Here is a 27,011-nt window from a genome sequence, read left to right on the forward strand (position 1 = left end):
CGAGTAAAGTTTTGCAAAAGTTGGAGGAGGCCTATGGAGAAGGTTACGGATGTGTGATTACTGAAGGAGTCATAAGTGACCCCTTGAATTTATTCAACAGCCCGGAACCATACGACAATGTAATTCTACCGGAAATATATCGACGTGAAATCGTCACGTGGTTGAATAGTGAAGCGGTAGAAATGGGGCGACCATCCAGAGCATTCATATAATTTTAAAAATTTGGCAAAGTGCAAAGTAGTAGTTTTATTTTTATCTGTTTTCCGATTATAACTAGCTCTGCCAATGTTTACTGAGTCATTTGACTGCAATACATGATCTACTAGAAAATCATGCAGTGAGGCAACGTGTTTCTTTGTATTGCCAATTTCAAGATGGCTTGCTGAAATATTAGTGACTATGTCAAATTTCATGTTATCATTTATCAGTAAACTACTCCATGCCGGAAATGAATTGAGTAAATAAACGAATTCATTATCGTACCATTCCACAAAGTAATACGGGTTAGGTACCTTAGATGTAGAAATGATGTTTTTTAAAACTTGCTCTTTAAATGTCTGAATATAATCCAGCGTAGATACTTCTTTTTGAATTGTGACTGGTTCGCTGGAGAATCCATCAATATTTACGCACATTAAGAATTTATTATAAAGGGCACAGACTTCCTGTTTATTTATTATTTTTTCTTCTAATAGCTTTATTGTTTCATTAAGTATGTTTTCTTGCGATGGAGAAAATATTAAAATAAAAATTGACTCAAGCGTGTCTTGATAGTCATCCTAATCTGAGATAATACGAGGTGTGTTCAAAAAGAAAGGTGACTTTTCAAATTTCACGGGCAACGTACTTACGATTAACGATTTTTTTGTTTTGTTATGTTGGTACACTCTTCCCGAACATCTGTACCAAGTTTCAAGTGTATAGCATTTTTTGTTTAGTTGTGAGAGGCGTAAAGGTTATAAGTATTTTGCGTGCTCGGCGATTTCTTGCTATCGAAAAATATGGATCAAAGGATTTGCATCAAATTTTGTGCAAAAAATAAAATACAGTGCTCCGAAACACTTGAAATGTTGACGGTGGCATACGGTGAAACTGTTCTGAGTAAAAAAAATGTTTACAAGTGGTATAAACTCTTCCAAGATAGCCAGGAAGATGCCAATGACGAGCCTCGCTCTGGACGCCAAAGCACGTCAACAACTGATGAAAACGTTTAAGCAGTGAAGAAAATTGTTCTGGAAAATCGTCGAATCACTATTAGAGAAGTTGCTGAGGATGTTGGTATATCGCTTGGCTCGTGCCATGAAATTTTTTCTAACGTTTTGGGCATGATACTATACGTGTGTCAGCGAAGTTTGTTCCGAAATTGCTAAATTTTAACCAAAAGAACCGTCACATGAGGATCGCTCAAAAACTGTTGAATGACGTCAACGACGACCCAGATTTACTCAAAAGAGTCATAACTGGTGACGAATCATGGGTATCTGGTTATGATATCGAAACCAAAGTCCAATCGTCTCAATGGAAGAGCCCAGATGAGCCAAGACCGAAAAAAGCACGCCAAGTTCGATCAAATGTCAAAGTTTTGCTCACTGTTTTCTTCGATTACCATGGCGTGGTGCATCAGGAGTTCTTACCAAATCGACGTACGGTCAATAAACAGTATTATCTTGAAGTTATGCGCCGTTTGCGAGAAGCAATACGAAGAAAACGCCCAGAATTGTGGAAAAACAATTCATGGCTTTTGCATCACGATAATGCTCCTGCTCACTCATCTTTGCTTGTGAGAGATTTTTTGGGCAAAAATAACACCACAATCATGCCTCAGCCACCATATTCACCGGATTTGGCCCCATGTGACTTTTTCTTGTTTCCAAAACTAATGAGACCTATGAAAGGATGGAGATTTGCAACGATTGAAAAGATAAAGACTGCATCGCTGAAAGAGCTCAAGGCTATACCGAAAAGTGCTTATGAGAAGTGCTTTGACGATTGGAAAAACCGTTGGCATAAGTGTATTGTATCTGAGGGGGACTACTTTGAAGGGGACAACATAAATATTGATAAATAAATAAATATTTTTTCTTAAAAATACAAAGTCACCTTACTTTTTGAACACACCTCGTACTTAAATAAATTATACACTTTGTATAAAACGTCTTAATGATCGTTTGCTTATATTGCAAATACTGCGAATTTCTTACAACTGTTAATATGCTCAGCAAGTCAATAACAATTCTTACAGGCGTCAATACAGGTAGTTCTAGCGCATTTTCTTCATAATCCTCATTTTTTTCTTTATTCTTAAGAATAATATAAGATAAAACAAGAGTGTTATAATAACTGAAAGAGCATTCATTTAAAGATTTGCAAATTTCTTCGATAACTGAAATGTTTTAACCAACACATAGTTTCGGTGGTAGAGGTATACCTTCATTGTAAATAAAATCTTCTAAAAAATGAGCTATCTTGTAAGCATCAATATCTTCTGAACATCGATGAGCAAAGTATACGAGGTGTGATCAAAAAGTAAGGTGAATTTTTATTTTTCTCAAAAATATTTATTTATTCATCAATTTTTATTTTATCTCCTTCAAAGTAATCCCCCTCGGATATAATGCACTTGTGCCAACGCTTTTTCCAATCCTCAAAGCATTTCAAAAAATCATTTTTTGTGATCTTGTTTAGTTCATCCTTCGATGCCGTCTTTATCTCCTCAATCGTGGCAAAACGCCGTCCTTTCATGGGCCTCTTCAGTTTTGGGAACAAGAAGAAGTCACAGGGGGCCAGATCTGAGGAATACGGTGCCTGTGGCATCGTTACTGTGTTGGTTTTAGCCAAAAATTCGCGCACAAACAACGATGTATGAGCAGGGGCGTTATCATGGTGCAAAAGCCAATTTTTATTTTTCCACAAATTCGGACGTTTCTGGCGGATTGCTTCGCGCAAATTGCGCATAACTTGCAGGTAATATTCCTTATTTACTGTTCTACCCTGTGGCAAGAACTCATGATGCACCACGCCCCTGCAGTCAAAGAAAACTGTAAGCAAAACCTTTACACTTGATCGAACTTGGCGTGCTTTTTTTGGTCTTGGTGATCCAGAATGCCTCCACTGGGACGATTGAGTCTTAGTCTCGACATCATAACCGTATACCCATGTTTCATCACCTGTTATAACCTTGTTGAGTAAATCTGGATCATCGTTGACGTCATTCAGTAGCTCTTGGGCGATGCTCATGCGACGTTTCTTTTGGTCGAAATTGATCAATTTCGGAACAAACTTCGCTGACACACTTCTCATGTCTAAAACACTCGTCAAAATTGATTGGCACGAACCAAATGAGATGCCAATGTCATCAGCAATTTCTTCTTCAACATTCTCATCAATTGTTGATGTGCTGGGGCGTCCAGAACGAGGTTCGTCATCGGTGTCTTCTCGGCCTTCTTGGAAAAGTTTATACCACTTGTAAACATTTTTTTGGCTTAAAGTAGACTCACCGTATGCCACTTTCAGCATTTCAAGTGTTTTGGAACATTTGATTCCATTTTTCACACAAAATTTAATGCAAACTCTTTGATCCATGTTTTTAGACAGCAGCAAATCGTGGAGCACGCAAAACACTTCTAACCTTGATGCGTCTCACAAACAAACCAAACATACTACAAAGCTGAAATTTGGAACGTATGTTCTAGACGAGTGTACCGACATAACCAAATAAAAAAGTCGAAGATCGAACGGACGTAGCCCGCTAAATTTCAAAATTCACCTTACTTTTTGATCACACCTCGTATAGGACGATCTTGCAACATAGAGGTGATCGAGATTATTCTATTTTTCTAGCTCACATAGTTTCAAAGTTTAATTGCAGGCGCTACACTTTCCAAAATCGTTACAGCAATACAATTATTTCGTTGTACCATATCACGATAGAAAGTCAACTACGACAAAGACCACAATATAACACTAAAAGGCATTATAGATACTGAGCGAATTAAATTTGCATAATTTACGTGAATTTTCAATTCTATCCAGGTATCGTACTCGTCAGGATATTGAACAATTGATGTTACAGGTGGTGCTAAATATATTTCCTGTTGACGAAGATTTGATGCATATGCAGTTTCTGGAAAATGACGTTGTAAAAGAGAAACTTGAATATTGTTCCGATTGGTGCAGACATAGTTATAAATATTGTGCTTCGTCATTGCTTTTAATATTTCTTCGGCTACAGCCCAGACTTCATATCCCGATTGAGATTTATGACGTTCCATTTGAGTTTTTATCTTGAAAAAATATAGGAAGCTTTGATAGATCTTCAAATATGTCTAAATGTGTTTTTACAGGTTTTCGAGGCATTCTGAATTTAACGCACGCTTAAATTACTTATAATATCAAATGTTACGTACGCACGCTTATATAATTAATAAATACAATATTGAAACAAAAATGTTTCTAACGCACGCTTGAATACGAGACTAATAAATACACATAACTATAACTCGATGCTTGTTACTCTGTAAACTAAGAATAATCACACGACTGTTATTTACTGAATGTAATATTACTGCTGATGAAAAGATCGACCGCTGTTGAACGTTCAAAACAAATGAGTGCATGATGTTTAAAAGGATATTAATTTTCAATCTTGAATTTTTCGAAATTCGATGTAATAGCGGAAATTGTTGCTTTTGCGTTCAGAAATTTCACGAAATACCGATCTTTGTTTCTAGAAGATGAAAAATGTTTAAATAGTTGAATAAATGTTGAATAAATATAACAATGACTGCATTTTAGCATTAATCATCAAATTTTTTAGTACTAGATTGATCAAATGTACGAGGTGTGTTCAAAAAGTAAGGTGACTTTGTATTTTTAAGAAAAAATATTTATTTATTTATCAATATTTATGTTGTCCCCTTCAAAGTAATCCCCCTCAGATACAATACACTTATGCCAACGGTTTTTCCAATCGTCAAAGCACTTCTCATAAGCACTTTTCGGTATAGCCTTGAGCTCTTTCAGCGATGCAGTCTTTATCTTTTCAATCGTTGCAAATCTCCGTCCTTTCATAGGTCTCTTTAGTTTTGGGAACAAGAAAAAGTCACATGGGGCCACATCCGGTGAATATGGTGGCTGAGGCATGATTGTGGTATTGTTTTTGCCCAAAAAATCTCTCACAAGCAAAGATGAGTAAGCAGGGGCATTATCGTGATGCAAAAGCCATGAATTGTTTTTCCACAATTCTGGGCGTTTTCTTCGTATTGCTTCTCGCAAACGGCGCATAACTTCAAGATAATACTGTTTATTGACCGTACGTCCATATGGTAAGAACTCCTGATGCACCACGTCATGGTAATCGAAGAAAACAGTGAGAAAAACTTTGACATTTGATCGAACTTGGCGTGCTTTTTTCGGTCGTGGCTCATCTGGGCTCTTCCAATGAGACGATTGGACTTTGGTTTCGATATCATAACCAGATACCCATGATTCGTCACCAGTTATGACTCTTTTGAGTAAATCTGGGTCGTCGTTGACGTCATTCAACAGTTCTTGAGCGATCCTCATGTGACGGTTCTTTTGGCTAAAATTTAGCAATTTCGGAACAAACTTCGCTGACACACGTATAGTATCATGCCCAAAACGTTAGAAAAAATTTCATGGCACGAGCCAAGCGATATACCAACATCCTCAGCAACTTCTCTAATAGTGATTCGACGATTTTCCAGAACAATTTTCTTCACTGCTTAAACGTTTTCATCAGTTGTTGACGTGCTTTGGCGTCCAGAGCGAGGCTCGTCATTGGCATCTTCCCGGCTATCTTGGAAAAGTTTGTACCACTTGTAAACATTTTTTTTACTCAGAACAGTTTCACCGTATGCCACCGTCAACATTTTAAGTGTTTCGGAGCACTTTATTTTATTTTTTACACAAAATTTGATGCAAATCCTTTGATCCATATTTTTCGATAGCAAGAAATCGCCGAGCACGCAAAATACTTATAACCTTTACGCCTCTCACAACTAAACAAAAAATGCTATACACTTGAAACTTGGTACAGATGTTCGGGAAGAGTGTACCAACATAACAAAACAAAAAAATCGATAATCGAAAGTACGTTGCCCGTGAAATTTGAAAAGTCACTTTACTTTTTGAACACACCTCGTATGTATGATAGAAGAGAGATACTATTGTTTAAATATGGCATGGTAAATAATGAAAAAGCAACCATTTATGTCAATGATATAATTGCCAATTTTTTCAAAAAATGCATGAAAAATCACCAATCATTTATGGTAATGTTTTCTTGCTCATGTAAATCGCCTTACTTACCTAATGTTCGCGAATGGGTTATTCAACTTGACGTTATGCCAGGAAAGAGTTTAAAACATTTAGATGAATTGCTGCAATTTTCAAAAATGTTACCTCTAGCATCGGCAACGGCGTGTGTGCGTGTGGACGTCGCAAGGAGAGTGAGCATTAGGTGGCCAATAGTTTTTGTTGTTGCTGCGATTTCGAGTGGCTAGCCGAGACGCCATCGGAGGTCAGCCACGAGGTCGCTGAATCCGTCCGACGGAAGCAACATGACGATGTTGGCTTATATCCCATATTTTCATTGGCTCGATCTTAACAAAAAAAAGCAAATATGTGCCTTAAGTAATATAGTAAAAAGTAGTTAATGGTAAGCTAGAAATACTATCTCACCAATATTTATGATTACTACTTTTCTACCCAAACTCTCAAGAAATTTTCCCATTTCAGTGCAGTATGTTGTTTTGCCACTGTCAGGTGGGCCTATTACTGACTAACCAAATATAGTGCTCATTTTAAGGACTCTTTAGATCCAGCTTTTGAATAGCATTGACAATAGTTCTCAAAGTTGAAACTTCATAGTCCTTGAGACAAACGGATATTAAAAATGGTTTGTCAGCATTTATTTGTTCTGTAATGTATCTAGCAGCTGCATGAATTTCTGGATCATCTTTTCCAAAACTCACTCTACAACAGTAGTATAATTTATAAACCAATGCCAGAAAGAATCAACATTCATATAATGAATACCTTAACTTACTTTATAATATCCAGGAGTACAGAAAATCTTCAATTAAATTGAGTTTTTGAAGTTAAAATTTCGTCAGTACAGAATCATTCCTGGTAAATATTTTTTCAATTCATTCTTCAGTTCCAAACCAGAAATATAAATTACAGTGATTAATTCTTAATTCAAGTCATACAATATTATCACATTATATGTACTATCATTAATGTGAGTAATTTTCATTTCATAATGAACTAATACAGTCTTAACGCCATTGTATACAATTAGCTATGAAAAATTCATTTAGTTTGCAAGCTTCTGTACTATCCAGACCAAATACCATATAAATACCATAATAAAAGGCAATGGTCTTTTACATTTTATAATTCTGTATGGCCTTTAAAATGAAAAACATTTATTCTTTATTACAATAATCAACTACACATGCTTCAGACATATTTTCAGAGTTTTTACCTAAAATTGCATATTTTTCCTTGTGAGAAAAGCAAATGAACATTCTCCCTTGTACTCTATTATATACAGCTGCTTTTGTAAATGATCTAATACATGTGTACGAATTTACCACAAAATTAGATATGAAAGATTCTAACTCATTGGTCTATATTCAGAAAACAATAATAGCCTGAAGTGATCCACTTTGTATACAATTACTGAAGACCGTACTGATTATTTTATAATCTTTGAACAAAGCTATTACCTAAAATAAAAAAACGAATTCTACTGTATTTATCAACTTCATATAGAAGTTATAGCGATTAATTTATAAAACTACCTCCTTCAGATATTGGCTCAGTTTAATATCGCATGATAAACTCTGACAGCATACTGACTCGAATCTGCAGCCCAGAGAACTTCAAAAGCCTGTCCAAAAGCCTTGTTTCTCAAGCCTATAAATGTATAAATAATAAATTATCATCGCAAACTACAACGAATCTTCCTTTAGGATTGTGATGAATTATTTGTGGATAGATTTCACAAGCACCCATGTCTTTGACAGTTAATGGCAACTTTTCACCTGAATTTCACTGTGTTTTGCCGATACAATTTTACCATTTATATACATAAAAAATTTTCTAAACGTAATGATCTTTACAATGAAACATGAAAGTTATTGCATATGTGATAAGTTTATTTAATTTTCACATTATTGCAGTCTATAAGATGGCAAATGATAAAGAATTGATAGACTTTCAACTACATTTAGTGGAATTAGGCCTTAATTTTATGGAAGTACTTGAATATATGAGAAGAAGAAGAAAATATATATAAATGATATGTATTAATCATCCCAAAAACTTTTTTTACATTAGCATACTCATCAATAAGCAATATTCATGAGAATTTGCAAAGTAAATTATAGACCTGACATTTGAACATTAAATGTGGTTCTTTCGGCGCTACAGTTTAAAACAATAGTCACTTTTGATCACTACTGGTAGTGTTGGTACTAAATAATCGAACTAGATATTTTTAGTGATGTTACTAGAGTTGCGATTCGCGTCCGTATCCGTCCGCATCCGTATGTACTTATGTGACCGGGGCCTAATCTCTGTTTTAGGGTCTGTCTCCATAGGGCCTGCCTGAGTCCGTCCGAGCCGGCCTAGATTTCTTATGCGGACGCCATCTCTATAATTTCGTGTTCAATGGCGAGTTTCATAGTGAATGCGAGAAACGCATCTATGGAGTGGCAGTACCCGTGGTTTGAAGTTTCCTGTCTGGCTGTCTCTATGCTCTGGCTATCCTCCATGTTCCTGCTCCAATTTTCATTCGGTAAGTTCGTAATTAATAATAATTCGTAACTAATTCCTACTTTTATTTTCATAAAATTGCAAGTTTCATAATCCCTTTTTAGAGTCATATGCACGAAGAGTTAGGCTTTCGAAATCCGTCAACTGTCAAATGACAAGTAGTAGCAGCAGCAGCAGTAGTAGTTGTAGTAGCAGTAGTAGCTGAGGGCAGGTGGTAGGTGAGAGAATCACAATGGCAGCCGAAATCAAGCCCGCGCCCGGGATGAACCAGGACAAGTTCAGCTCCAAGAAGCCTATACTTCTGTCGAAGCTCGAGGGTTGCAATGACGACGTCAATGCCGCCGTTATCATTCCCAGGGTTGACGGCGTCATCAGCGTCTGCGACGACAGGTCAGACTCACTTTTCTATTATGTTTGCAATGCTTCTGATACTCGATGCATATCTATATGATGTATATACGATTAATTTATTTACATCGCATGCTTCTAGCTCGACTCTTATTGGACTCATTGTTTATAATGCAAATAGCAATCGTACAGTCACTTGCATCTTTTGTTAGACTTTTTTCAGACTATTTTTTGCATTGTACATATTTTTTACTCCTATTTTTTCATGTAATATATAATTTAATTAAATTATAGGTAAAACAGCAAGCTTTTTGTTATAAGTAAATAATAATTGTATGACACCTGAACAATCTTTCTTTATCTGCAAGTTCCTAGATAGGATGATTCAGACTGATTGCTTTATCTATCTGGCCTTTAAGCAATGTTTTGCTGTATTTTAGTTATGAATAAATTTTCTAATTACTATTGCAGAACTGTCAGAGTTTGGTTGAAACGTGACTCAGGACAATACTGGCCAAGCGTATGCATGCACATGGTTGCAGCACCAACCTCTCTTGATTTTTGTCCTGAAACCAGACAGCTGTTTGTTGGATTAGATAATGGCAGTATAAATGTATTTATCAAGATCAAATTCATTTATAATTTCTTCAAAAATTATGAATCAAACGAATTTTTGGTTTTGTAGGAGTTTTTATTGGAAAGCGATTACAATCGTATGACAGCCATTCGAGAATACATGGCTCATCAAGCAAGAGTTGCTGCAGTAGTTTTTTCATTGAGCTGTGAATGGGTACTTAGTATAGGTAGAGACAAATTGTTCCAGTTCCACAGTACTGAAAATGGAAAGGATCACATCAAATAATATGTTCAATAATCCAAAAGGTAACGTCTACAAAAAGTTGCTGTACCACATGCATGGAACATACACCTACAACATGGTGAACATTATTAATTTTAAAAATGGTTCAATTTCTGGCATTCGATCAATCTTGGTAGTTGCTACATTATTTTGTATTATTTTCATCAATTTCACGATTTCATCAATGGCTTTTTGTAAGCCATCGCCATCATCTACTTTTCGTTTCCGACAAAATTTATAGTGTCAAGACCAAGCAATAAGATGCATAACATGAAAAGGTTAGATAGGTTAGAAATAATCAACTACAAGAGGTTTTATTTTATTATTTTAAATTTATTAATAATCATATGTTAAATCATTATCAGATGTTTAAACGTGAGAAAACAACCTAACATCTCGAATAATATTTTTGGCATCATCCCACAGGTGTCTACTGGTGAAACATGCAGCATGCCATTTTTCAACGAGCTCGTTTGTCGCAATAGGAGTTGAAGACGATTTAAGTTCCCTCAAGAATGCCCTCAATTTTCTCAAGGGAACATTTATTACATTCAGGTGAGTTGGCCACAGACTGCGGTATAAATTGCTTTGATGCAAAGACCATCTATTTGTTGTAGCATTATTTGATATGCGATTATCGTCCTCAATCGTGCCCAGGACTCTACATGTGCTTCCTCCAATTGTATTAATTTCTTCCATTATCTTTTTTAATACTAATCTATGGCTGATTATATTGATGTCAATGTCAATTATACCTTCATTCTCGTTGGAAAACCACAGAATGAAATTATGACTTCTCATATTTTCCAAACTGAGATTGACAACACGAAAAGCTACTGGTACGTAGCGACGAAAATCATTTTGCATGATGTACTGAATGGTGAATTTCATTTTCACGTTAAGTTTTTCTTCTTCAAATGGCTTTGAATGTAAAACATTTTTCACAGATAGGTTATTCATTATTAAAGAATACTTTCGGTCAGAATCAATCGGAATTTATTTCTTTATAAAAACTGCCTTGACACAATGAAGGTTCAATGCACACTGTAGTGGGCATGCACGCGTCCTGAAACAAAGAAAATAAAATCACCAATCTCGGCTTTTCATTGGATCATAACCCATTAACGTGCAACATAGGCGGTACAACTGAGCATTGCATACGCTATATATTTTTACTCATTATTTTTCATAAAAAAGTTATATACAATTATTTTTTATTCTAAACTTTGTGTTTATTCGCTGAATTTATAATAAATATTTTTATTTTTACAGATTTTAATTATGAGACTAGATGAACGAAAAGTTATGAGAATTTGGACATTAATGCAGGTTATACTTGTTTCGCTTAAAACGTTAAAAGTTATAAAAAAAAAAGAAGAAGGCCTTGCGGAGATGGTGGGTGAAGCCACATATCGTACCGAGAATAAGGAATACTATAGGAGCATTTGCTACAGTATGCCAATATTTTCAAATCAATGATCACGAAGAGTTTACAAATCAATTTAAGATGACACCAGGCAATTTTCAAGAGTTGTATACGTTAATTGCTGATCAGTTGCAGAAGCAGTATCATAATAGAGAGCCAATTTCTGCATATATTCGACTGGCTATAACAATACAGTAACTATTTATATACAATTATGTCAAGTATTTTCATCTCATAATAAAAATAAATATTAATTTTTATTAAAATTTCAGTTATTTCGTTCAAGGAGGAAATGCTTTAACTTATTGCGCGCACTACCGAATTGGAAAAGCTACATTTTTTAAAATCATACACGAAACGTGCTACGTTATTACTTCAGTTCTGCTGCCAATTTACGTGAAATTTCCCAACGAACGGGATTGGTTACGTATTGCCCAGGAATTTGAAGACAGATGGAATTTTCCGAATTGTGTTGGAGCTCTAGACGGGAAGCACATGCGAATAAAAAGACCAGCTCATGCTGGAAGTATTTTTTATAACTACAAAAAATTTCATAGTTTAGTTTTGATGGCAATCAGCGATGCACAAAGTAGATTTGTTTGGTTCACCCTTGGTGATGGTGGTAAGAATAAATTTTTTAAAACAATAAAGACAGAGTAATTTAATTAATTTATACGCAATAATTTCTTTATGTTGTAGGTTCGTTCAGCGACTCCAGTGTCTTTCAAAATACTAATTTTTATAACAAAATTTTGAACAATGAATTGAACTTACCTGCTCCAACAAAGTTGCCTAACAGTGACAGATCATCACCTTTCGTAATAGTCGCTGACGAGATTTTTGGTTTGGGATTTAACTTGATGAAACCGTACAATAGAAGATTGCTGCAGTCAAATCAAGAAAGAATTTTTAATTATAGATTGAGCCGAGCCAGATTCACTATAGAACGTGCATTTGGAATACTTTGTGCAAAATTTCAGTTATTGAATAGTGCTTTAGCTCATAATTTAGATAAGAATAAATTAATTATAAGCGCTTGTTTAGTGTTACATAATTTTTTAATTACGAAAAATGTAATCAACGTTGATGACGATTTTACACACTTAGATAGGCAAATTAATCAGAATGTTATGCGAAACCCTATTTTTATTCGCCAAAACTTGGCAGAATATTTCAGCAATGAGGGAGCTGTTCCCTGGCAAAATAATTATATTTAAAGATAAATAATCTATATTAACAAAATAGAAATAAGAAGGCAGTTTTTATAAAGAAATAAATTCCGATTGATTCTGATCGATTGACTCCTCCATATTGTGTAGAAACTTGAAAAAAACAAAAAAACAAATGGTATATTAGTTTTAAGTATTTAGTAACAAATACATTAGTTTTAATTTTAGATATTTATGAAAATGAATGCGTAGCAAAGCAGTTCCGATAACCTCAAATTGACAATAGTTCTTCGATTCAATTTGCCATAAATAAAAAATGAGTGGAAACACTGAAAAAGATATACTACTTGATGAAGTTATCATACAAATCGTGAAACCAAATAATTTTATTTACGATAAGTCGAATGATAAATACTATACTGAATTTAGATCGCAACGAACACAAGTTTTCGAAACTATTTCCCAAGCGATTTATCAACTATACGAAGTGCACATTACAGGTGAAATTCATACACTATAAATCTTTATTTTAAATAAAAAAATATATATATGTATATATAATATTCATTAATCAATAATAGAAAAAGAGATTGAAGCGAGATGGCTGTATTTAGTAAAAAAATTCAAAGGAGAAAAAGCAAAAAAACGCAAATACCAGACATCTGGATCAGAAAGAAAACCCGAAGTGACCTGGGAATTGTATAATGAGATGTGTTGGCTTGATCCATATCTGAGTCATGAACCGCAAATTTCTTCAGACGATGTGGAGTTTATAACAAAATCAGAAATCACCGATAAATTTTGTCGGAAACGAAAAGTAGATGATGGCGATGACTTACAAAAAGCCATTGATGAAAGCGTAAAATGGATGAAAATAATACAAAATAATGTAGCAACTACGAAGACTGATCGAATGCCAGAAAGTATTCTTTAATAATGAATAACCTATCTGTGAAAAATGTTTTACATTCAAAGCCATTTGAAGAAGAAAAACTTAACGTGAAAATGAAATTCACCATTCAGTACATCATGCAAAATGATTTTCGTCGCTACGTACCAGTAGCTTTTCGTGTTGTCAATCTCAATTTGGAAAATATGAGAAGTCATAATTTCATTCTGTGGTTTTCCAACGAGAATGAAGGTATAATTGACATTGACATCAATATGATGAGCCATAGATTAGTATTAAAAAAGATAATGCAAGAAATTAATACAATTGGAGGAAGCACATGTAGTCCTGGGCACGATTGAGGACGATAATCGCATATCAAATAATGCTACAATAAATAGATGGTCTTTACATCAAAGCAATTGATACCGCAGTCTGTGGCCAACTCACCTGAATGTAATCAATCATTAAAATAATAAAACTCCTATTGAGATTAGCAACATAAGAGCAGGTCGTCCAAAACCAGGTTTGTCAGCTCAGCATCTTGAAGGAGTCAAATTATTAAAAGAAATGTGTAACGCTGAAGTGCATGGAGCTGCAATAGGCTCAACCTGCTTAACTTTCATACCAAGAGACCTTTCTTAATAAAAAACAAGAATTTATAGTAGACACCAGAACAGCTGGATGTATTGGTTTGCTCATTCAAGTTACTTTACCTTGTGCTCTATTTTCATCTAGGGCAGCAACTTATATTCTCAAAGGAGGAACTAATGTACCTTTTGGCCCTCATATAGAGTATTTAAGTATGTTTTTAGACCTCTGTTGAACAGATTTGGTGGAAATTTTGAGCTTGATGTTTATAAGAAAAGGATATTATCCTCAAGGAGGTGGAGAAGTTCATATGCGTGTAAATGCCATTCAGATTTATCTTTTTTGTAAAGGTGTATAGTTAAAGGTTTTCCAAATAGTAACTAATAAATATAACTTATTCTGAATTGAATGGTTTTTTAAAGAAAAATTAATCGTTTTTATTATATACGTTCTTTATAATATTTAAATATTTTTTTATATTGTAATACGGTTTATGTCAGGATCTTTCAAACATGAAACTACTAATAATCAATAAAAATGAGTTGAGAAAATAAATATATTAAAGAAATAAGAGCAGTTAGTCTTTATTTTTAATATTTATTCTTCATTAGATATCATAAACTTATCCATAATAGTTAATATCCCATTAACACATTCCAACACATGGGTTGATGGGACATACTGCAAACTTTGCTGTATACATAATACAAAATTATCTTTAATCTCTTCATTATCACTATCCTTCATTAAAATGTTTATATTTTCCATAGCTGTACTTGTATTTTTTAAAACTTTCATTTCTAATTCTTCGAGATGAGTTTTCTTATTAAAGTAACATTGGCTTACTGGTGGAATGATTTTATCGTTCTTTTCACTACATACTTCAATATCTTGAGTTTTTGATGTTGACGGCTCATCACTTTCTGTTGATCCCAAACACTGGTATTTTTTCATGACGTGAGGGATGAGAAATTGAAGTTCATTGTATAAGTAGTACTTGCTTAAATGAGGTTTGTTAAATTTTCTAACAAAAGTCCTTCTTATATTTTCCCATTCCTTTTTTACAATAGCACCTAAAACAAAAGTAAATGCAGTTAATGTATTTTCACTCTCTGTATATAAAAAAATACTATAATAATATAAATGATAACTTACCAGTCAATAGGACATTTAACTCTTTGTCAGAATTAATTTTAGCAGCTATTTCATTGAAAGCCTTATCTTTGACTTTTATTAAATAATAGTTTTCATGTGTTTTATCATACAAACATGAATAATTTTTCAAATAAACACAAATTTTTTTATCGAGATTTATATTTCTTTCGAAAGACTCCTCCATATTGTGTAGAAACTTGAAAAAAACAAAAAAACAAATGGTATATTAGTTTTAAGTATTTAGTAACAAATACATTAGTTTTAATTTTAGATATTTATGAAAATGAATGTGCAGCAAAGCAGGTCGGATAACCTCAAATTCAGGTGTAGCACAACACTCAATGTACGTTGTACGAGGTGAAAATGGATGTATATCCTTATTCAAAATTAAATGCGTAGCAAAGCAGTTCCGATAACCTCAAATTGACAATAGTTCTTCGATTGAATTTGCCATAAATAAAAAATGAGTGGAAACACTGAAAAAGATATACTACTTGATGAAGTTATCATACAAATGGTGAAACCAAACAATTTTATTTACGATAAGTCGAATGACAAATATTATACTGAATTTAGATCGCAACGAACACAAGTTTTCGAAACTATTTCCCAAGCGATTTATCAACTATACGAAGTGCACATTACAGGTGAAATACATACACTATAAATCTTTATTTTAAATAAAAAAATATATATATGTATATATAATATTCATTAATCAATAATAGAAAAAGAGATTGAAGCGAGATGGTTGTATTTAGTAAAAAAATTCAAAGGAGAAAAAGCAAAAAAACGCAAATACCAGCCATCTGGATCAGAAAGAAAACCCGAAGTGACCTGGGAATTGTATAATGAGATGAGTTGGCTTGATCCATATCTGAGTCATGAACTACAAATTTCTTCAGACGACGTGGAGTTTATAACAAAATCTGAAATCACCAATAAATTTTGTCGGAAACGAAAAGTAGATGATGGCGATGACTTACAAAAAACCATTGATGAAAGCGTAAAATTGATGAAAATAATACAAAATAATGTAGCAACTACCACGACTGATCGAATGCCAGAAATTGAACCATTTTTAAAATTAATTGCATCTGGTTACAGTAAAATACCAGAATCAAGAAAATACCAATGTACGAAGGAAATAATTTTGTACATTGCAGAATTTAAGAAAAATATTGAATAAAAAAACGTGCATTTATAACCTTTAATTCTTATAGTTTTGTTATTTCATTGTTTATACATAAATATATAAATATATATATATATATATATATATATATATATATATATACTATGAAAAACAAAAGGTTTTTTTATTATAAATTTTTAATAATGCTCACCATGTTGTAGGTGTATGTTCCATGCATGTGGTACAGCAACTTTTTGTAGACGTTACCTTTTGGATTATTGAACATATTATTTGATGTGATCCTTTCCATTTTCAGTACTGTGGAACTGGAACAATTTGTCTCTACCTATACTAAGTACCCATTCACAGCTCAAAGAAAAAACTACTGCAGCAACTCTTGCTTGATGAGCCATGTATTCTCGAATGGCTGTCATACGATTGTAATCGCTTTCCAATAAAAACTCCTACAAAACCAAAAATTCGTTTGATTCACAATTTTTGAAGAAATTATAAATGAATTTGATCTTGATAAATACATTTATACTGCCATTATCTAATCCAACAAACAGCTGTCTGGTTTCAGGACAAAAATCAAGAGAGGTTGGTGCTGCAACCATGTACATGCATACGCTTGGCCAGTATTGTCCTGAGTCACGTTTCAACCAAACTCTGACAGTTCTGCAATAGTAATTAGAAAATTTATTCATAACTAAAATACAGCAAAACATTGCTTAAAGGCCAGATAGATAAAGCAATCAGTCTGAATCATCCTATCTAGGAACTTGCAGATAAAGAAAGATTGTTCAGGTGTCATACAATTATTATTTACTTATAACAAAAAGCTTGCTGTTTTACCTATAATTTAATTAAATTATATATTACATGAAAAAATAGGAGTAAAAAATATGTACAATGCAAAAAATAGTCTGAAAAAAGTCTAACAAAAGATGCAAGTGACTGTACGATTGCTATTTGCATTATAAACAATGAGTCCAATAAGAGTCGAGCTAGAAGCATGCGATGTAAATAAATTAATCGTATATACATCATATAGATATGCATCGAGTATCAGAAGCATTGCAAACATAATAGAAAAGTGAGTCTGACCTGTCGTCGCAGACGCTGATGACGCCGTCAACCCTGGGAATGATAACGGCGGCATTGACGTCGTCATTGCAACCCTCGAGCTTCGACAGAAGTATAGGCTTCTTGGAGCTGAACTTGTCCTGGTTCATCCCGGGCGCGGGCTTGATTTCGGCTGCCATTGTGATTCTCTCACCTACCACCTGCCCTCAGCTACTACTGCTACTACAACTACTACTGCTGCTGCTGTTACTACTTGTCATTTGACAGTTGACGGATTTCGAAAGCCTAACTCTTCGTGCATATGACTCTAAAAAGGGATTATGAAACTTGCAATTTTATGAAAATAAAAGTAGGAATTAGTTACGAATTATTATTAATTACGAACTTACCGAATGAAAATTGGAGCAGGAACATGGAGGATAGCCAGAGCATAGAGACAGCCAGACAGGAAACTTCAAACCACGGGTACTGCCACTCCATAGATGCGTTTCTCGCATTCACTATGAAACTCGCCATTGAACACGAAATTATAGAGATGGCGTCCGCATAAGAAATCTAGGCCGGCTCGGACGGACTCAGGCAGGCCCTATGGAGACAGACCCATAGTGGGATTGCTAGGTGTAGTTATGAACCCCGTAACCTATCTACAAACTTATTTTTTATTAAAGAACGATAACTGTAGATGAACAAATGAATGCAAACAAAGAAATAGAAACGCAAAAAAATGCACAATTTTATTTTATAAATAACATATAAATTGGATAAAATGATTAAATTCAATCGATTTTGAGCGCCAACTGTTAAAACCAGTTGATCATCAGTGACTACCTTCAATTGTATATTATATTATGTTACTAATATTTGAATCTATATTATAATAATAATAATAATAATAATATACTACGTTATGTTTGTGATATTTCGATTCAAAAAGGTATTTACATAAACGACTATTTTTTTAATTAAGTGTAGTAGTAGTAGTAGTAGTTTTAATATAGTTTTTAATATAGTTATCTATTTCACATAGATTATTTACTCTACATGCAGCACTAAGTACATTTCTCACAAACTAACTACAGATATTAAATGTCAAGAAGGGTATTTATTTTCTTATTGTAATTCGTAATTAATTTGTAATTAAAATTTTTATGATACGAAAGTTAAGCATTGGTTTAAATTTATAAATTAATATAATATATGTAAATTGTAATTTTTAAATCAAAATCTTAGAATACCACATAAGTAGTAATTAACAAGCTTCATACTTGAAAAGTTATATAACAAGAAATAAAGATTAAATGTACACTTAATGCCTTATGATATATATTGTATTTTCCTACAAGTATTTCCTCCATTAAACATAAATATTTCAATTGAATGATTTTCATAAAATTTTCAAAAAATGATATTTACTGCACTTATATTGCATATTAGTTATAATATAAAAAATATATATGGATATTTAATTAATGTATATCCTTTTAATCTATCAATCTCACAATTTTTATGATTATTTTTATCAAGTTTTAAAAATATTGCCAAGGAGTAATATGTCATACATGTTTTTCAAAATATGCAGAATCAGTATCATCAAAGTGATATGGTATATATTTCAAATTTCTAGTATCAAGTTAATATAAACTTAAATTATACTGTTCTTTAGTTAGTAGTTCTTAAGAGAAATTTATTGTCATGCATGGGAGAGTAATCATTTCTTGTTTGTAAATTATGTGTTTTTTGAAAATAAAGCAGATTGAATTTTTCAATAAATAAAATATTGATTATTTAGGTTTATATAATTATAATGAATGTACTAAACATAATAATCGAATAGGATATAATTTTAATAAAAGTGCAGCATCTTACAACCTGCATGAACATAGTACAGTGTTAAATCTCAAAAAACTTCAATTCAGCCCATCGTTAGCATAAAAATTAATATAAAATATGATTTGAGTAAAATCATATTTTACTCAATTTAAGAAATACTTGCCCTATTGATAATTCATCTTAAAGTTTATTTTTTGATTTATTTATTCTTGATCATGTGCTTAATCTTTTTGTTGATATATGGTTTGGATAAATAATATTTTAATAAATTTTTATGCATTATTGTTAACCTCTGGCCATAAGATGACGAATAGCCACTTTTATTTCAAAAAATAATAAGAAAATAAGATGCTTTATTTAGATTTTGTATATACAATTGAATTCTATAGAATGCAATGTATCAAAACACTATTAACTTTGGTATATTTGAAATTAGATATAATATTTTTAAATGATAATGACGTCCACATAAGTATTTTAATGGAACACCATTCATTTTTTCAGAATACCATAAGAATATAGAAAATTATTTTAAACAAGTATTATGAACTGAATATAAAAAAAATGATATTAAAATTATATTGACTCAAGCGTCTTGTAGTTAGGAATTATGAGATTAAAAGAAAAATTTTAATTTTATTCCGTTAAGAAGGATGGGGATCATAACCAAAATACATAGAATCAGTTCATATTGACAAATGCGTTCTATGGAAGCATGCTAAATGTCTGTTAACTTTTTCACAATATAATATTTTCACAATAATATATATTACCAGAGAAACTCTGATGAAAATCGATCTCAAAGTTAAGCTCTTATACACGGGCTCTTATGGGATAGGCGATCACGAAGGGCTTCATATCGAAAAAAAACAATAAAAAAATATATAGTAAACAGAAAAACCAATAAAAATTGTTTTCCTGCTTAAGAATTTGCATGTTATTGGGCAATTCAGCGAAAAAATAATGATTGAAAATGAAATATTTTTGTAGGTTATTCTAAGCTTACGTTACAGTTCAGGTAGTTACACATCACATCGAAATAACGTAGAGAAAATTATTAAACTTGATATATCATGAGATTTGGATATAAAAAACATATGGTTAAAGTTTGATAAGATGAGGTGGACTTTGACGCGAGATATAAACAATTCTTTTTTTTTATATTTAACACGGTCTCTAATGGAAATCAGCAGTTTTTTCGACATTTTGATTTGTATCTTTGAAGGAAATGTAGAGATTTTCAAAACAAAAATTGTACAAGCGAAATAATATCCGGCAATCATTTTTATACATAAAAAATTCTAATTTATGGGTTATTAGTTAGTGAAAATTAATGAAATATTACAAAAAATATCATTCCTTGCTAATTTTGCGTCATATGTGGCAACGTCGTAAGTGTAGCGTGCTATACGACAGTTATATTTGTGTATATTGAGTGTATCGTCGAAGTGCATCATTATGTCTAGCTTGTCAAGTGGTGGTGATAATAGTGATAAACAAATAGAAAAGCCAAAACGTTTTTATCGGAGAGGCAAACTAATTACAGAAAAAGTCCATAGGCATTTAAGCCTATACAATAAGACATGGCTATAAAGTTATTTGGAAAAACAAAGATGCAGTCAATACTACGGAAACCAAAGTTAACCTCAAAGTGTCTGTAAATAATGCAAAAGCAAATAAATTTGAGAAATTTGTGGAAGGTCGACGTAAAACCCCTATACTACCCTTACAGTAACTGGCGTAATGAATGTTAAATAACGTTGACACTTGTTATTACCAATAAATGAGAGGCAGCATAATGCTTTTCCGTCAAAGTATAATTGTAAGGAGAATGCGAAAACATTTTTCCGATCGGAGCCCTCGCGAACTACCCCTACAGCCCGTCAAGCAGCCACTAAACACGGAATTTTAATCGTTTTTTTGTTCAAACATCGAACCACCAAGATATACGAGGTGTGTTCAAAAAGTACCCGGAATTACCGTTTTTCCAGAAAAATATTTCAATGTAAGACTCCTTATTAACCGTACGACCTTGTGATAAGAACTCATGATGCACCACGCCCCTGCAGTCAAAGAAAACTGTAAGCAAAACCTTCACATTTGATCGAACTTGACGTGCTTTTTTCGCTCTTGGTGACGTTGAATGCTTCCAGGTGGACGATTGTGGTTTGGTTTCGACATCATAACCGTACACCCATGTTTCATCACCAGTTATGACCCTTTCAAGCAAACTTGGATCGTCGTTGACGTTTAACAGCTCCTGAGCGATGTTCATGCGATTGTTTTTTTGGTCAAATTTCAGTAGTTTTGGAATGAATTTTGCTGCCACCTGTTTCATGCCCAAAACATTTGAAAAAATGTTATGACATGAGCAAATTGATATGCCAACTTCATCAGTAACTTCTCTAATTGTGATTCGGCGATCATTCAGAACCATTTTTTCCACTTTTTTCACATTTTCATCGATTGTTGACGTGCTGGGTCGACCGGAGCGCTCGTCATCTTCAACGTCTTCGCGGCCATCTTGAAAACACTTATACCACTCGTAAACACTTGTTTTTTTCATAGCAGACTCACCATAGGCTTTTTGTAACATTTCACACACTTTGTTACACTTTATTTCATTTTTTACGCAAAATTTAATACAAATTCTTTGATCCATTTCTTTTAAAAAATGAAAATCGCCGAGCTCATAAAAACACGTCAAACCTTAGCGACTACCACAGATAAAGTAAACAGTGAATATAGCTGAAAATTTTATCATACTTCAGGGGCATGTATACCAACTCAATAAAAAAAAATTTTGACAATCGAACTCTCCAGACCCGCGAAATTTGAAAATTCCGGGTATTTTTTGAACACACCTCGTATAATGTTGAGAAATGGTTTTTTATATATTTATTGCTCCAAGGAAAAGCTCGAAAAATATCTCCGGTCGGCGCCCTCGCGAACTACCCCTACAGCCTGTCAAACAACGACTAAACACAGAATTTGATCGTTTTTTTGTTGAAACATCGAATCACCAAGACATAATGCTGAACAATGGGTTATTACGTAAGTATTGCTCCTAGGAAAGGGCTCAGAAAATATTTCCGGCCGGCGCCCTCGCGAACTACCCCTACAGCCCTTCAAACAACCACTAAACACAGAATTTTAATCGTTTTATTGTTCAAACATCGAACCACCAAGACATATAATGTTGAGAAATGGTTTTTTATATATATATTGCTCTAAGGAAAGAGCTCGAAAAATATCTCCGGTCGGCGTCCTCGCGAACTACCCCTAGCCCGTCAAACAACCACTAAACACAGAATTTAATCGTTTTTTTGTTGAAACATCGAATCACCAAGACATATAATGCTGAACAATGGGTTATTACGTAATTATTGCTCCTAGGAAAGGGCTCAGAAAATATCTCCGGTCGGCGCCCTCGCGAACTACCTCTACAGCCCATCAAATAACCGCTAAACACACAATTCTTTCATTTTTTTGTTCAAACTTCGAACCACCAAGACATATAATGCTGAGCATTGGTTCTTTATGTAATTAGTGCTCCAAGGAAAGGGCTCGGAAAATATCTCCAGTCGGCGCCCTCGCGAACTACCCCTACAGCCCGTCAAACAACCGTTAAACACAGATTTCCATTATTTTTTCCATACAACTTCTCATCACCACTAAATTGAATAGTGAGCGAAGTTTTTGTAAACAGCTATTGGTACCAACAACGGATAGATGAAGTTGCACTGATCGGCACTTATGCAAACCACCCCTACACCACATTAAAAAACCGCTCAATATTGAATTCCATCGTTTTTTTGTTCTAACTTCTAACCACCAAGACATATGATGCTGAGCATTGGTTTTTTACGTAAGTATTGCTCCAAGAAAAGGGTTCAGAAAATATCTCCGGTCGACGTCCTCGCGAACCATCCCTAAAGTTAATTAAACGACAGCTAAATGGTGAATTTCATTATATTTACGTTTTAGTTTGTAATTACCACGAAAAAAATGCCAAATGATTTATTACATATGATTTCCAATAAGGTGGCTGAAAAAGTTTCCTCCTTGGCAATTTACCCCTACATCCTATTAAATGACCACTGAACGTAGGCTTTTCTTATCTTTTGTTGTACGATCGAATTACCATTAAATAATATAAATGATTTCGCTAGTGGACAGTTTCACAAACGATCATGACAGATACTTATAAATTCCCTTTTTAAAATTGCGTTTCTGTCATTGTTATGTATAATAACTTTAAGTTACCATATTCGAATGGGAATTCTTGTTGTTATATTTCTAACATTTGTGTATATAATTCTTTCATTATAAGATTTATATCCATTAAACTTGGTGGGTTTCCTCTGTCGTACTCCTAAAGAACCATACCTTTAATCATTTGAAATAAACAATTATGAGGATATTCAATGTTTTTTGTCTGATTTTTTATTAACGGAGCGTTACGGAATAATCGCAGGTTTGTATTCATTATACTTATTATTATTGATTATACTTATTATTATTGATTATACTTATTATTATTGATTATACTTATTAACAGTACAATATACGCCTGTCGCACACTATAATAACCACCCCTACATCCGTTCCAAATAATCTATATCATAGAATATAAAACTTTTTATTGTAATGTTTATTTTAATAATCATATTTGACGTCGTGGCAACGACACAGCTCAGGTGCGCTTGAGGCTTAGCGCAGTCTCAGGATTCGTTGTCAGAACTGCGATTTCTCGCCTAAACTGGCGTGGATCACTCGTCAAGAAATTGTCTAAATCGAGGGGGGAAGTGCCACAGAGCCTATACTTCCGCTCTCAGATTCCGATCAAAAGTCGTAATCTTTGAGCTAGAAGCACCACGGGTCCTATCAATAGTAGTACCCGGATTTTCTAATAATATTAGTACCTGGAGCCTATCAAAAGTAGTCTCCAGCTAATAAAAAAAAGGGGAAACACGAGCTATTACTTCGCTAGAGAAAAGAGAGAGGAAAGTATAGAAATAAAGGATTTTTCTTATTCGATTACTGTCTTTTTTTTATTAAGAAGTTTTGTTAAGTTTGGTGTTGGATGTCTTCTCCTTGTCCAATTCCAGATTTATTCTATTATTTGGCTGCTTGGCTCTCTGCTTCTTCACTGATAGCACAATGTTGAATTTTCTTCTCTTGATTTTTTTCCACGACTGTCGCTCGAAGCTCGTACATCTCTTTTTATACACTGGGGGTGGCTGGGTGGTAAGTCCCTCTCTCAGCGTCTTGGCTTTGGGAGGAGTGGAGTAAGCGATGATGCTTTCATTGGCCCATTTGTCTCTTCTCATTTTCCTCACTGATTTTTCGGGCCCTAATTGGAGCGGGGGCGTGGAGAAAATCGGAGGAGCGGACGCAGAGGTACAGGCCTTGGCTCGTGAGATGGCTCCTCGAGTACCATTCTCAACTAAGATTTATCCAATAAGCGGATTTACAATAATTTAAAAATTATTTTTTTTTTATAAACTCGATAACTTACAAGCTACTTAGTGCTAGGAACAATATTGTATTAAATTTTTCACTAATCATACAATTTTATTTCAGTTTTAATCGGAGTATTAATACAAAAACTTATGTAACTTAACAAGGCGATTATCTCCTAATTTCTTACAATAAAAATCCGTTTAACAATATAGTGCGCGTATATAATAATTTTTTCTTGGATTTTTCTCTGTTTTTCTTATTTTCTAACTAATCCTAGCTTTGAAATGAGAACTCGATGAGAGGTTTGAGAAGTCATAATTATCCGGGATGTATTGCGATAATGAAACAATTGTATTTAGATAATTTTAATTTTATTTCATTTCAATGGTAAATTTTTGAGCATTCTAAAAGGAGGAAAAATCCGTTGGAAAAGTGGCTTACAGGATGTTAGTCGCAGTTTTATGACTCTCTCCTCTCATCGACATGTTGACACGTGTTAAACACATACAAGGGGCTACACGCTCTTTGCATGCGTTGGAGAACGCTGGCTCGGATGCAGTCGCGGTTTTATTGTTTTTCGGGGAAAAATTCTAATAACTTGTTTCGGTCCCCTTCGCTTTTGAGCGACTGTTCTCGTTTCTCCGCTTGTCTTAAATGCTATACAGAAATATTAAAATTTTAAGAAAAAAATGGTCCGCCGTCACACCCCCACACTAAAACGGTTGCTTAAGGAGCGCAGTGAGGCAAAGTAATCGTTTATTAAGATGTAGTTGCGGAGCATGGTAACCAAGATTTATTAACATTCATTGTCGGGAAAAGAAACTATTGTTAGATTGGATTGAGGACACTGGATTTTCTTTTGGTACATTGGCATCTGCTTCTTGCGTCTTAATCGGTATATAATGGGGCATTTGCATTGGTATGGGAACTCTACTTGTTTCTTTCTGGGGTTTTTCATTTTCTTTTTGCATTGAATGGCCTAGGTGGATAAGGAAAGTTGTGAGGCTGTTCCATATGGCTCCAAAAAGCTGGTAAGACCACCCATAAATGCTATGTAATGCCATACCGTTGATGAAGATTTCTATCACCTTTTTAATTATTTGAATGATAAAAAGGATAGCTATCACTTCTGCGCTGAACGTTCCAAACGTCATGAATTTGCCCCACATTCGATTCCAAGTAGTAAGAACTATGCGTTCTAAAGTGTCCTCGTTGAGCAATTTATTAATTATTCCTTCTTGATCTCTTATCGCATGTCCTTTGATTTCTCGAGCAACATCGTTGATGACAGCTGATTGTTCAAGAGGGTACATGATTCGATTTAGAAGATCCTGCAGATCTTGTTCAGTATAAATACCACTTGTAGCAAGAGTGGGAATATCTTGATATTTCCATGTCATCTGGGAAAAAGGCTTCAGGATTTCAGGTGCTCTGGCGTCTACAGGACGTGGCATGAACTTGTACCAGTTTTCGTTGACATAAAAGTGAGTGGACAGTAAAGCGTTACAATCCACTATTGTTCCTTGAGTCTTGAGTATATGTGTTTTGGGTGTCATAAATTTGGTGACATTGTTATGGACCACTTTTAATTCTTCATAGCATTCGGTCCCCGGTGAAATCTTTACATCTACTGGGATACATTTGACGACATGAACTACTTCGCCAGCCGTTACCGCCATATATCCAGGTCCTTTCATTAAATTGTACGCGAATTGATCAGGTGAATACGTGGCTATTGCTAAAGCATTTTTTAAAATCTCACGTTCTTGCCTACAACGCTGTACAACTACATCTCTGTACAAACTATTTATTTGATTTTTTATGTAACGTTCGACAAATACAAACTTAGAATTAACATATGCGAATATGTCTAAATTACTTAATGATAATTTCTTTGCTACAACAAAGGATGAGACTCCTCTAGTGGTCTCAAAAATGAATAATTTTGGGTGTTCGGTTTGAACAATTTCATACCTACAAATTTGTCTTTTCCCTTTTGCCATTAACGCGAAGGTAATATCTTCTGTTATCAAGGAGTATATGCGGTTTTGGTGCTTGTCTATTATTTTGTTGGCTATGCCTTCATATAATATCCCGTAATGATTGAATTTGCATATGTCTCGTGGTATTGTTTTCCAGAAGGTATTACCTCCTTCCGGGTCTATACAAGTTTCTTCGGTTAATGTACATTTGATACCTGAGCGTAGTCTTACTTGATCATTATTTAAGTCAACTGGTGCAGTGTAATCTTG

At 33.9% G+C, this 27,011-nt stretch overlaps 4 protein-coding genes across 13 annotated transcripts in view; 3 read left to right on the plus strand and 1 right to left on the minus strand.

The window, feature by feature from the left end:
* Positions 1–8,689: 8,689 nt before the first annotated feature.
* On the plus strand, positions 8,690–14,136 carry LOC131670754 (uncharacterized). 7 transcript variants are annotated; one of them, XR_009302472.1, is made up of 10 exons: positions 8,690–8,827; positions 8,910–9,195; positions 9,625–9,766; positions 9,839–10,091; positions 10,439–10,567; positions 10,630–10,851; positions 11,285–11,632; positions 11,711–12,060; positions 12,138–13,107; positions 13,189–14,136. XR_009302472.1 is itself a non-coding variant. In XM_058946666.1 (9 exons), exons 7-9 carry the CDS (start codon positions 11,520–11,522, stop codon positions 12,653–12,655), a joined length of 981 nt encoding a protein of 326 aa, XP_058802649.1. In that variant the 5' UTR covers positions 8,690–8,827; positions 8,910–9,195; positions 9,625–9,766; positions 9,839–10,091; positions 10,212–10,290; positions 10,439–10,567; positions 11,285–11,519; the 3' UTR covers positions 12,656–13,182. The 7 variants fall into 7 exon arrangements, 6 of the variants coding, with proteins under 6 accessions (XP_058802649.1, XP_058802640.1, XP_058802631.1 ...); XM_058946666.1 differs by lacking the exons at positions 10,630–10,851; positions 13,189–14,136 and adding an exon at positions 10,212–10,290 and having other exon boundaries at positions 12,138–13,182; XM_058946657.1 differs by lacking the exon at positions 13,189–14,136 and having other exon boundaries at positions 10,612–10,851; positions 12,138–13,182.
* Positions 9,038–10,015, plus strand: LOC131671158 (WD repeat and FYVE domain-containing protein 2-like). The gene is made up of 3 exons (XM_058947382.1): positions 9,038–9,195; positions 9,625–9,766; positions 9,839–10,015. The coding sequence occupies exons 1-3, from the start codon at positions 9,038–9,040 to the stop codon at positions 10,013–10,015; spliced, it is 477 nt and encodes a 158-aa protein (XP_058803365.1).
* Positions 14,137–14,637: 501 nt separating the features above from the next.
* On the minus strand, positions 14,638–17,998 carry LOC131671083 (WD repeat and FYVE domain-containing protein 2-like). Of its 4 annotated transcripts, XR_009302508.1 has the most exons (7): positions 17,853–17,998; positions 17,485–17,770; positions 16,914–17,055; positions 16,589–16,841; positions 16,045–16,171; positions 15,243–15,438; positions 14,639–15,160 (listed from the first exon to the last, which is right to left on the minus strand). XR_009302508.1 is itself a non-coding variant. In XM_058947243.1 (5 exons), exons 3-5 carry the CDS (start codon positions 16,685–16,687, stop codon positions 14,685–14,687), a joined length of 771 nt encoding a protein of 256 aa, XP_058803226.1. In that variant the 5' UTR covers positions 16,688–16,841; positions 16,914–17,055; positions 17,485–17,625; the 3' UTR covers positions 14,638–14,684. The 4 variants fall into 4 exon arrangements, 3 of the variants coding, with proteins under 3 accessions (XP_058803226.1, XP_058803233.1, XP_058803243.1); XM_058947243.1 differs by lacking the exons at positions 16,045–16,171; positions 17,853–17,998 and having other exon boundaries at positions 14,638–15,160; positions 17,485–17,625; XM_058947260.1 differs by lacking the exons at positions 14,639–15,160; positions 15,243–15,438; positions 17,853–17,998 and adding an exon at positions 15,445–15,718 and having other exon boundaries at positions 17,485–17,642.
* A 432-nt stretch (positions 17,999–18,430) lies between these two features.
* LOC131671062 (endophilin-A) overlaps positions 18,431–27,011 on the plus strand; it is a 1,254,901-nt gene continuing 1,246,320 nt past the window's right edge. Inside the window, exon 1 of the mRNA XM_058947219.1 lies at positions 18,431–18,561. The gene's annotated coding sequence lies outside the window, so the exon portion shown is untranslated. The remainder of the gene's footprint in view (positions 18,562–27,011) is intronic.

Source organism: Phymastichus coffea, unplaced genomic scaffold, assembly GCF_024137745.1.
Source record: "Phymastichus coffea isolate CEN01 unplaced genomic scaffold, Cenicafe_Pcof_1.1 PCOF00009, whole genome shotgun sequence".
Lineage (NCBI taxonomy): Eukaryota > Metazoa > Arthropoda > Insecta > Hymenoptera > Eulophidae > Phymastichus > Phymastichus coffea.